The sequence below is a fragment of the Halyomorpha halys genome, unplaced genomic scaffold (assembly GCF_000696795.3).
Source record: "Halyomorpha halys isolate HHAL.00 unplaced genomic scaffold, Hhal_1.1 Scaffold1266.1, whole genome shotgun sequence".
Taxonomy (NCBI): Eukaryota; Metazoa; Arthropoda; class Insecta; order Hemiptera; family Pentatomidae; genus Halyomorpha; species Halyomorpha halys.
This window is the reverse complement of record NW_027110142.1, coordinates 71,919-84,893: the sequence shown is the minus strand read 5'-3', so window position 1 is coordinate 84,893 and position 12,975 is coordinate 71,919. Positions and strand designations below refer to the sequence as shown.

The window sequence follows — 12,975 nt, the reverse complement described above, 5'->3', positions numbered from 1 at the left end:
GAAGTACTTGGAAGAAGTTACCCTCATCGCTAACCAGGCTGTTGCTAAGGTCCGAGGTTGGCTGTCTTCGGTATGCCTACAACTTGCAGATCACAAGACCGAAGTTCTCCTAGTAACTAGCAGGAAGGAGACTGAGTCTATCACTGTTACGGTGGGTAGGCACGAAATTTGTTCCCAGTCTTGCTTAAAGTACCTAGGAGTCATGATCGATGCACGTCTCCGCTTTAATGTTCACACGGAGTATATAAGCGCCAAATCTGCTAAAGTTGCATCCTTTTTGTCACGCCTCATGCCAAACGTCGGAGGTCCCAAAGAAAGTAGGCGAAGGCTTCTGGCTACTGTTGTCACCTCCATTATGTTATATGCAGCCCCAATATGGAAAGAAACGATGGCTACCAAATCATACAGGAGACAGATTGATTCAGTTTATCGCAGAGTTTGTTTAAGGACAGTTAGCACTTTTCGAACTGTTTCCTACGAAGCGGTGTGCGTGATAGCCCGAATGCCACCTGTGGAACTCCTTGTTGAAGAAAGAAGCAGGCACTATGGACGACGCTTGCACTTTTCCAGAGAAGAAGAGCGGAAAATAACCATCAACCAGTGGCAGCAGCATTGGGAGGCTGCAGACTCCGGGAGGTGGACTCACAGGTTGATACCCGATGTGGGCAAGTGGTATGGTCGTCAGCATGGTGAGGTGGATTTTTACATAACCCAATTGATGACCGGACATGGATGCCAGACTGTCGAGGAAACCGCGGAGCACGTGTTTTTCACTTGCTCTCGCTTTGCAGTAGAAAGAAGTGAATTGGAGAGAGAGTGTAGAGGACGCATCACTCCAGAAAACGTGGTGAGCTATATGCTCCTCTCAGACCAGCATTGGAACGCAGTGAAGAGATTCACCACAGTCGTACTCAAGAGGTTGAGAGAGGAAGAGAGGGCTAGAAGACGTAACTAGCATGGAAACGTGAAAACCATGTGAAGAATGCGCATGAATGAGCCATTTCCCTCCATGAAGTAATGCCTAGCGGAGGTCCCGTGGAGAGGAATGAACAGGTGTAGGGCAGTGGTTTTAGTGGGTAAAAATCCCACAAACGGGCCTATCCGTGTCTTTTGAAGATTTCCATCGTAAAAAAAACAAAACACACACACACAGAAGAGACTGGTAGTGGAGAAAACTCTGGGGGTTGGAGGATTCCCCTGTGTGGGAGGTACGTTCTCGACCCCATTTTGATTTAAAGCTTTCAGGTTCAAGACTGCTTTTCTAACGATACCGGTGCCATTAGCAGCCATTATTTAAAAAAAATGAGAGGAAAAAAAATTGAAGTAGGAAAAATAAAATTAAAAAAATTCTTTTTTAAAGAAAAAATTACTCCGGTATCTAAAGTTCCCGGTTTTCGGCACCAGTTAAGTCTCGGTAAAAGCAAAATGTCAAAAAAGAGAAGAAGGAATAAGATCTAACATGTTTGAACTGATGTAACTTACGGGCTTTATTAGGTTCGGTACATATCTTTATTCGATCAGCTGATCTCCTCAGTCAGCTGACTAAGGCTGTAACTTATACAGACATATATATTCACACATATATACACACACACACACACACCTACACATACATATATTAATAGAGAAAACATTAATTTCTATCAATCTTCTTTCCATCTTTCTGCGTTCTTTACTGCATAGGCCTTCCCTTTCGGGAGTAATAGTCAGCTTACATATAAGCTGTTTTATATATATATATAAAACATAAAATAACATTAAATATGTACTGCTATAACCCATGAAGGGTCAGGGGTGCAGCACTTTGTAAGGAAGTACTGTTACTAGACCAACGGTTGCGCATGGAGGTGATTGTTCAGAATGATGCTCAACAGCCAGATTTTTACCCAATTAAGGGTACCCACTTCATGAGGCTGGGTGGACCCTGGAGGGCTCCTAAACCCACAGGGCTTACTTAGTGAAACAAAATAATTATCTGCCACAGCCAGATTCGAACCCGGGTCCTTGGAGTTTGTAGAACAGTACCTTACCACCGAGCTACTCACTCTCTCACTCTATACACACACACACACACACACACATCTTACCTTTTAAGTAAATAAGAAAAAGTTTGATTTATAGAACTAAGACTCAATATAACTTTTTAAATCTGATTGTAGATACTAGGACTACTCAGTGGGAAGATCCAAGACTTGCAAATCCACAAATAGCTGGTCAGGTAATTATAGATTTAATTGATTGATTTATTTACTGATATGCTTATAAAAATTAAATAGTTTAATATGATTGATATTATTATATCAATATTTACATAAGTTATTATGAGTTTTTGTTTTGAACTCAATGTCTTTTGAAATATATTTGTAATTATCATTAAGGTTTAGGTATTCCACCTCTATTGAAAAGTTATATCTGTATTTCATCATTAAAAGCTTGTTAAATCTTGAACATTTGTCCCCAGTGAGGATGGAGTTGTCTTGTTTTGTTTAGATTAATACCTGACAATCCAATGGATCCTTATGCTTCTGTGGGATCCAATAGTTTCCAGTATATCAATGTGAGCACTTGTTTGGTTCTAAAGTCATTTAAGTCCATTTTAAATTTTTTAAGTTTTATTATTTATTTAAAAATTACTAGGTTATCACAATGTAAAATGATTTTTTTTTTCAAAAACAGAAACACATGTATTTTACTGTTTTTGAAAGAAATATTTTTATATCATGATAATCTAGTCCCATAACAGTTAATTAAAAAATTTTAAAAATTTAAAATTGGATATGGCTGGTTTTAGAAACCAATGCCTCATCCTGCTTATTAAAATTCGTATAATTATATGTTAATTATTAATTTTAAAAAAACATTATATTACAAAATGTATTAATGGACTTAAAAATATTTTGTTATATCTAGCATTTTAAAAATTTAATTCAAAGTTTCTTGTTTGATCTGCACAGAATCAGACATAGTGTCCAGCTCACATGCTCATTCAGAGCAAAAGCTCAAGTTAATATGGAACTTCAGACTCTTCTATTGTTCTCTTATTGACTTTGAATTAAATATTTTTTAAAAAGACTTCTCCAATTCTATTCATTCCCTTGTTAAGTCAGAATTACATGTCGTTACCTTTAAATTTAATAGCTACTTAAATAATTCCCAAACTAAAATTTTTCTCCCCATCAAGTCTATGCTAAACAAAATGTTATATCCTACATGGAATATTATTCACTCATGATGTTGGGTTCTTCGGTGTTCAAATAAAAGCACAGAAACAGAGGAAAATACAAATCTTTATTGTAAGCATGAAAGTGTGGAGTCCAGCAACACTGGCCTTTTCTGATTTCACTCTGTGAAGTTTCTCTGCTGCAACTGCACCACACTACCTTCACGAAAACCATCAACTGCAATATACTATTGTAGTTGTGCTGGAGACTATGTTTGGTGGACCAAAAAAAAAAGTTTTAGACAAACTACAGAAAAATACAAGTTACATGGACAGAAAAAAAAGAAGTGGTTTTCAGCATTAGTCTATAGAAATTCATGAAATAAACATTAAGCATTAACTATCTGAAAATGTCTTTAGTAAAAATTGGAACTAGCCCTCTCTAGTGCATGCAACTCTGCTCCAAGTAACAATTAGCAAACAGTTTTGTGTCTCAAATCTATATATTCAAATAAATCACAATTGTTTAAGTTCAGCCACCAGTTCCTGATGTTTTCATAATGTCTCTCCCGCAGAGTAGCTTATATTATTGTAATTAGAAATGACAACATCAGTAAGCTGTGCTGTCTTTTCTTTCAAGTTGATTAAAAGTTTACTAGGTCTTCTTTTGTCATGTAGATAGAATAATGCCAGTGATCCATCCCCACCTAAAGCCCAATCATTTTTAAGTTTTCTTAAGACCTTTTCAAATTCATTCTTGTTTCATTTTAATCTTTCTCAGATTTTATGCCAGTCTAAATTTCTTAATTTGGTCCTGATGTACTATAATGCTCCTGAAATGGCATTCTTTCCTATCAACAATTGAAGTTCCATTGACCTGATTAATATATTGTACTCTCAGGATCAATATAGACCTTCCTTTATCCATTCTTTAGAAATAGTAAAATTCTTCCAAAAAAAAAAGTCAAATTAGTTGTTTATAAAAGATCTTCGATTATTTCTTTAAGGGCCTAGTGTTTCTTACTATTATAGTAAAACCTCTAAATAATGGACACTTCCAGAGATGATGATTTCGTCCATTGTATGAATATGAAAGAGTATATTTACTATAAATACAAAAATGAAATAATTGAATTATGTATGATTTTTATACTATATAAAAAAAACATAGTATCTTCTTTCAACAATCATTTTGTGTTATTTCCGACTTCAAGAATTCTTTTGAAATGTCTTTGGAGCAATGTGTTGATTTTTATTTTTAGAGGACATGGTAGTTGAGCATGTTAGGGGTGGTGTCCCAGAGTGCCTGGTTTAGAGAGTTGTGGGTTCCAATCCCACCAGGGTCAGTCAAGATTTATTTCACTGCTGCCATGAGAAATGAAATCTTGGCATCTCATTCTGGGGCTGTCAAGGCCGTGTTTATGGGAGACTTGATTAAAAAAAAAAGAAGATATTTTCGGCCTTACGAGGCATCACAGCTTAACTGATGTATATTTTATTTTCAACATAAACTTTTCACTTTTGATAAAAATTTCATACCAATTTAGATCATTTTTTTTTTTATTTTTGCTTACAAGAGAACATGCAGTTTTCAAATAAAATCTATTAAGAGTCTTATATCATAGTATAATATTTTTTTTTGTTTCTGAGAGAATTAATGAGAAATTTAAAATATAACGATCAAAATGAAACAACAAAAGTTCATATAACTTCTTTAATTACTGGAGCTGCATAAGGAATTTTCAAAATAGATTATTTACCTAATTATGTACTTATATTAAAAAATGAAAATAAGTTTGCTTCATTTTTATTAATTTTAATATGAAACATAATTTCAAAATAAATTATATTTCCTAAGTAATTCGACATAAGAATTCATTTTTAATTAAAAGATAACAGCACTCGTAAATAAAAGCAAGTGAATTTCATTGTTCATTTGTTGACATTTACTCACCAAAGTTTCAGCTATTTTGGACGCGCAGTATTTATGTAACAGTCATTTGAGTGAGTTGATGTGAGTGTTATGTGAAAATGGACAAAATCTAGTATTAAACTGTCATTAAATATTTGTTTCTGAAAGGCAATAGGCCTACGCAAATCAAAGATGAGTTGGATTCTGTGTATAGGGACTCAGCACCATCATTTACCACAGTGAAATTTTGGGCAGCTGAATTTAAATGTCTGGTAAGGCCGTAAGAGCTTGGGAGATAATGAATGTTCGGGATGTCCAAAAACTGCAACTACCAACGAAAACATCGCCAAAGTACTTCAAATGGTGCTATAAGACTGCTGAATTTAAGCGAGAGAGATATCAGAGGTTATGAACATCTTGAAAGAATATGTTTGTTACATATTAAATCAACATTTAGATATGAGAAAGCTGTCCCCACGCTTGGCACCGCGTTTTCTTATGTTAGACCAAAAATATGTTCGAATGAACATTTCCAATGCTCTGTTAGCGCAGTTTAGGTGCAATAAATGCAAGTTTTGGCGCAGATTAATTTCTGTATATGACACTTGGATACACCATTATACGCCCGAAACAAAAATACAGTCCAAACAGTGGACTGCAAAGGGGGAACCTGCTCTAAAAAAAAAGGAAAAACTGTTTTCTCAGCTGGGAAAGTGATGGCGACTCTTTTTTTAGGATAGTCATGGAGTTATTTTAATTGACTAACTTCAAAAAGGAAAAATCATTACAGGAGCATACTACACATCGTTGCTTGACAAACTGAAGGCAAAACTTGTGGAAAAACGGCCACATTTGCAGTAAAAGAAATGCATCGTCTCACACCTCAGCGGTTGCCATGCCGAAAATCCACGAATTATGGTTTGAACTGCTTGATCATCTGCCTACTCACCTGATCTAGCCTCAAGTGACTTCTTTTTGTTCCCTCATCTAAAAATTGCACTAAGAGGATAGAGATTTTTATCAAATAAAGAGGCTATCACCCTCGTGGTGAGCAATTATTTTGCAAAGAAAAACGCCGAGTACTTTTTGGATGGGTTACAGAGATTGGAGCATCGCTGGAAGATGTGTGTAGAGTTAAAGGAGACTATATTGAGAAATATTAAAATAAAAAATTCAGAAAAAATGTCAAAAATGTTGAAATACTTTAAATTTGTACCCTTTTCCCTTCAAAATTGTCCGTTAAGAGGGGTCTACACTATAGCATGGTATCCATCAAAAGAAGTTTCACTGTATTATTATCCTTCAGTTTATACCAATTATTTTTCCTCAATCTCTAACCAAAGTTCTTTTTCTGTTGTATTTCACTGTGTTCACAATATTTTTGCTTATTTTCAAGTCTTTTTTTTTTCTTTTATATTTATTTGTATGTTCATAATCGTCATTTTTCACTACTCTGTATGTATTAGTTATTAGTTATATTTGCAAGAACGTAAATTGACATTATCAATGTTTTACATAGAATTTCAAATTTTATCTCAAAAGGAACTGATATATTTATTTATTTTATGGTATATTTATTTATATTTTGATATATATTTATTTATTTTATGATATATCTATTTTTTCATTTTCTTTTCCAGGCTGTGCCATATTCCAGAGATTACAAGAGGAAGTATGAATACTTAAAAACACAGTTAAGAAAGCCGGTGAGTTTATTTTTACTAAATATTTTTCATGAAATATTTTGAAACATTCAACTTTTTTCAACTATAAATTTTTTTCAGACTAATGTTCCAAACAAATTTGAGATAAAAGTAAGAAGGCATGCCATACTTGAGGATTCATATAGAATCATAACAAACACTGCCTCTCGACCTGACTTACTAAAAACAAAATTATGGGTAGAATTTGAAGGGGAGGTTGGTCTTGATTATGGTGGTTTAGCTCGTGAATGGTTTTTTTTGTTGTCAAAAGAAATGTTCAACCCATACTATGGTCTATTTGAATACTCAGCCATGTAAGTATCTGTTATAAAATAATTTTGTAGAGATTAAAATTGTATCTATCTAAGTCTAGGTTGTCTCAAACAGCACTCAATAACCCTTCATTCTTTCTCCTATTGGTATTTTCAAGACTGAAAAGCATAAGATCATACTTAGCACAGGGCACATTAACAATTTCGAAAAGACAGCCAAATAAACGTAGTACATCATCTCAAAACAGTTTTGGGGTGATGTACTATCCTTATTCAATCAGTCTTATTTTTTTTTTTTTACACTGAATAGAAGATTTTCCATCTCATTCATCACAGTATGATGTAAAACACATAAATAAACTGGATCAATAAATAATTGTTTTTGTGTGTCCATGGTTATGACAATAGTCAGTTCTTCACTTCCATTTACATTTTTATGTAAATATAGTTGTAGTAATCCCTAAGCTCCCAATGGAGCAAAGGACTGTCACAAATTTTCTCTGCTTATGTCTATCAGATTCCAAATATTTCACTTTTCTCCATTGCTTTCACAAGTAATCTACCTCTCTCATCACCGATCTCTTCCTGGATTTCCCTTGCTTCTGAGCATCCTGTGGATTCCAATTAAGTGTATGTTTCTCTTTGGGATTGTTAGGCTTCCTTAGCATGTGACCAATCCATTTTCCTTTCCTTTTCTTTATCAGTTCAATTATAGGCTTGAGTTTAACTTCAGTTCTTTATTGGAAATAATTTCTAGCCAATATGGAAGTATAGTTAAGGGGATAATTTTCATCATGGTTTATTATTCTTCTATTTGAAATTACTGTGAAACAAGGATTTAATTCTACTCAATGTTTGGTTGTGACCCATACATCCAACCCCTGACCTGACTCTTCCACACTGGTGAGAATAGGTTGATTATCTATAAGGTATGGAGTGCCCTTTGATGCTTGAACCTGCTTTGGCATCAGAAACTTATGAGCTGCACTCAACAAAGATAACTGGCAGTCGAGATTGGAGAAAATATAAGAAAGAAGCTTTTTTTTCTTATATAAATATGCTCTTATTACTCATCATTCACTTTTATGTGAAACAACATACCTCTTAAAAACCACAAATCTCTTCAAGCTTTGTGGTGTCAAGAAAGACGCTTTTTCTTTCTTATCTATTGGATACGCTTTCATTTGTCATCCAAACTTCCCTTTAATGCAACCCACAGATTTGAGGATTGTCTGGCATGATAGAATCTTGTTTTTTTTATTAACTTTTTGAAGGACCAATTACACCTTTAAACACCAGGCCATGATTGCCTTGAAGGTTAGCTGGTCAAGCATACTGGAATAGAACCAATCAAGATGCTTCAGGACCTCCTAATGTCTATCTGGATGAAGAAAATAATGTCACAGAGCTGGTGCAAAAAATCCTATTCAAAAGAAGTCTGACCAGCTCAAGTGCAGTAACCACTGTGGGCAATCGTTTCCTACCAGTTGTATATGACATTCTTTCTATATTGTGCTATTTGATCATTTACTTTCAAATAGACAAACCAACGGTGGACTAGGTCTTCGCTCTGTAATAAGTACTGGAGAAGAGCAGAGAAATCAACATCTGAGCAAATAATTTATTAATAACTTTTTAAAGTCCGTATGACAGTTTTACCGGGAAAGAACTTAACATTACTCTAAAAGAGCTTGTGAAATTAAGCCCTCAAAAATGTGTCAGATTACAATGGATGGCATGGAGTGTTATGTAAGGATCCAAGCTGGAACCTTCTGATATATCAGACTGTCTCCGGCACAGCTGAGGCTGCAAGGAAAAGGTGGTTAGTAATAAATTAGACTAAAACAAAGTACATGATTTCTTAAGAACAAGCAGTTCCTTGGGATGAAGTTTGAATTGGGTTTTGCAAATGTGATTTTAAACTTCTTTGAGAAGGTTGACATATTTCTATATCTCGGCCCTTAATTGGATATCTAAAATGATACTTCCAGAGAAATTAAGTTTCTTATCAGCTAGTCCAACAGGTGTTTTTATGGTTATGTTATTATTTCCTTAGTTAGCTGGTTCTGGGAGATACGAAAGTACAACTGTATTAAATCTTAGTATGTCCAATCCTGAGCCAAAGTTTTTGGATATGTGCACTGAGTGAGTCAGATGAACATTGTTTCTTCAAGGAAACACAGAAAAATTTGTTCGTATTGGAAGGTTAAGGTGGGTTAGTCATCTAGCTTAGATGAATAAAGATCTCAAAGAAAATTTTTTCATAAATTCATGGGCTGTTGCAAGCGGATTCCAATATCTAAAGGTTTTTCCGAATCGCTTTAAAACTAGGTTCTGCCCTTTTTGTGATTGTAATTGAATAATAGAAAATAAATTTACTGAAAGAAGGTTGTTCTGTAAAGGAATCAAACTATTAAAAATATATAATTATTATTGATTTCAATTAATTATTAATATCATGAGTAATATGTATAAAATTAAAGTATATGTTAGTAGAAAAATGAAACAAATAAAATTTTATACAAGTAAAATAATGAAGAAATTATACAACATTAATGATTAAAATACAATATGAAATGATTGAAAATAAAATTTCTTTTTTAATTAAACAAGAAAATATTTCGTGAATAGTAAATAAAGAACACCTCCTCGGTAAAAGAAATAGTTTATCTGACCTGTAATGAAGGCCGTAGATATAAACGGTAGGATGAAGGCAGAAATATTGTAAGATCACAGTCTAGTTTACAATGTGAGAAATTGAAGGAGCTCGTGGCTGTGGGGAAGCCTGATAGTGGAATGTGATATAAAAACATAACAGATGGAGTCAAATATTCTACACCATAAAATGCGCTCAATGCCTTTGTTGTAAAAAACAGCGCACAGTTCCCTATTTACTATATATTAACATTGCATTACGTGCGTAAACGTATGCCATGAAACGTAAAGGAAGACATAAGATAAGATGATGGAATCCTCCTAATTCAGTCTATGATACTTGGACTAAAGAATTAGATGGTTGTTGCACAGGACTGAGACACATAGCATAAACTTATTCAAGAGCCCTTTAATGAGCAGTAAGTCATTGCACCGAAGATATCTAGATAATAACACCTGCAAATGATGTTATCTTCTGAATTTTTCTTCCAATTTATTCTATTCCAAAGGAGAGTTCTTAGATACCCAGTCCTATTCATCCTTTCAAAGTGTTATCCAGTGCATATTACACACTGAATGAATATTATTTATTTATAGATTATGTTAAGAAAACATTGAAACACAAAATAATTAATATTTGATTTATTTGTATTTCTGGAAATTCAATTTACAGATCTGTTTCTAAATTTATTCTGTAAATATTTCATTTTATATTTGTTCTAGGGATAATTATACTCTACAAATAAATCCTATATCAGGATTATGTAATGAAGAACACTTAAATTATTTTAAGTTTATTGGACGAATTGCTGGACTTGCAGTTTATCATGGAAAACTGTTAGATGGTAGATATACTAACTAATAACTGTTCCTTACTATTTATAAATTTATAAACTAAGAATTATTATTGATGAGATTATTACCACTACTGTTTTACTTACCTCGATATACTTTCCATAATTTTACTATATGCTGCCTATTATCTAATGTTATGTTTTGTTTTTTTTTATGTGTGAATTTATTTTTGCTTTAGCTTTCTTTATTCGGCCTTTTTATAAAATGATGTTAGAAAAACCGATTGAATTAAAGGATATGGAAAGTGTTGATTCTGAATATTACAATTCTCTGTTATGGATAAAAGAAAATAATCCCACCGAATTAGGCCTTACATTTTCGGTAGATGAGGACAGCTTGGGTCATACGTGCCAACGTGAATTGAAACCTAATGGTGCAAATATATCTGTCACTGAAGAAAATAAAGATGAATATATCAAGTAAGTACATATTTTTTTTTCTATGTTTTACTTATACATTTTTGATTTATAAATATTTGTATATTTTCATCATTACTTTATTATATCATTTTGATTAATTTATTTTATACATATTTTTTAAAACTTTTATTTATTTAAAATTTTAGACTAGTAATTGAATGGAGGTTCGTGTCTAGAGTCCAAGAACAGATGAATGCTTTTCTTGAAGGTTTTAATGCCCTTGTTCCATTAAGCTTAATTAAAATTTTTGATGAACATGAGCTTGAACTCCTAATGTGTGGAATTCAAAATATTGATGTAAAAGATTGGAAAAGCAATACTGTATATAAAGGAGATTACCATGCTAATCATATTACGATACAATGGTTTTGGAGGGTAAGTTGCTCTAACTTTTTTTTGTCTTACCTTATCCTATATTTTTGTTTATATATGTCTGTTTATAGAAGATTTATTCCATCCATAGGTATTAACACTTTATTGGCTGAAAGCCACTGTATTAGTCTTTTTAATGCCAATGAATATCGTCTACTATTGCTCTATTAAATGTTTTTTAGGTTATAGACAAACTTAGTTGCAGCAAAATATTTTGTTGTAATTATTTTTTAGTGGCTTGTTTTACTGTTTTTTGGAGTGCTAATCACAAGTCTGGCATTATCCAATCAAATATTTTTAGGCAAACATGAGAAATCTCTATAAATTACTGTTTTATTTTTGGCTTGCAAAGTGATTTATGCAACAAGTAAACCAATATATTATTATAACCAACATATTAAAATTAAAATGAGAAAATTACCTATAAGTCATGTTCTTATAATTTTTTTGTGCATTGTGAACTTTTTGAGCAATAGTCTAGACCAATTGATGCAATGGTGTTGAAAAAGGGCTTGATGTGGAAAGTACTTAGTGGCTTTCTTTTACATGGAATACTGAACACAAACTGAATTTTTCCAACAAAATATTCTATAATCACGTGTTCACCCTTCCCAACCACTCATTTTTTTTTCAATTCTGATTTGATTTTCCCTGGATCATATCAGTGGCATGTTCCTATCTTTTGAGGATTTTTTTTAATTTTCTTACATTCTTTAGTTCTTCTCCAGTGTAGTTACCATCTGTATGCAGATGATTTCCAAATTTACCTATACCACCTTCTGATGTATTAGTTGCCACGGAGAAACTTCTTGAAGACATGAATCGAATTAGTCACTGGGCAAAAGAAAACCAGCTTAAATTGATGCAGACAAGACTAAGGCAATCATAATAAGATCCAATCACCTCTTGAAAACTATTCCTCATATTCCAACCTTATTCCTAAATAACAATCCAATACAATTCCATCTATCCGTCAAAAACCTTGGTGTCACCATAGACTAAACTCTCTCCTGGAAAAACCATGTCTCCAATATTTCCCGTTGTACCTTCTCCACCCTAAAGCGTTCAAATTATCTTTCTTACCTGCTTCCTTTTGAAACCCGTAAGCTCCTAGTTACTTTCTTAATATTCCCCCAGTTCGACAATTGTGTGGTTCATGGGGGTGTCTCTGGAGATCTAGAAGCAGAATTAAAGTGGTTGATTAATTGCTTTGTACATTTCATCTTCGGGATCCCCAGGGATACCTCTGTCATCCCAATTCTATGAAGAGTTGAAGAGGCTTTACCCTTCCTTCTGTCATTAATATTTTCTTGCATTCTTCCTCTAATAAGTGATCCAATCTCTCAGTCCATCATACACCTTTGATATCCTTCAATTTACATTCTCAGTACATTCCTGACACTCGCTCACGGTCTTCAGATTTATGTGTAGCTGCTCATCGAACCGCAGCCTCATTCGTTTTCCTAATAATCTTCAAATCCCATATCTTCAACCACTTTCTGTCCACTCAATTCCTGAAGAATAACAATTAATAGTTTCAAATAAGATGTAAATTGATAGAAAGAGAGATAATATTTAACATAAATATTATTGGATGTTTTTAATATTTAAAAAAAATCTATAAACA

At 33.3% G+C, this 12,975-nt stretch overlaps 1 protein-coding gene across 2 annotated transcripts in view; it reads left to right on the top strand.

Moving 5' to 3' along the window:
• The window catches only part of Nedd4 (E3 ubiquitin-protein ligase Nedd4), a 55,830-nt gene that overhangs the window by 29,951 nt on the left and 12,904 nt on the right, over window positions 1-12,975 (top strand). For both annotated transcript variants that reach the window (XM_014433778.3, XM_067048269.1), the window contains 6 exons: window positions 2,160-2,218; window positions 6,713-6,778; window positions 6,857-7,089; window positions 10,426-10,547; window positions 10,736-10,976; window positions 11,123-11,351. In XM_014433778.3, coding sequence (XP_014289264.1) covers window positions 2,160-2,218; window positions 6,713-6,778; window positions 6,857-7,089; window positions 10,426-10,547; window positions 10,736-10,976; window positions 11,123-11,351 — 950 coding nt within the window. The remainder of the gene's footprint in view (window positions 1-2,159; window positions 2,219-6,712; window positions 6,779-6,856; window positions 7,090-10,425; window positions 10,548-10,735; window positions 10,977-11,122; window positions 11,352-12,975) is intronic.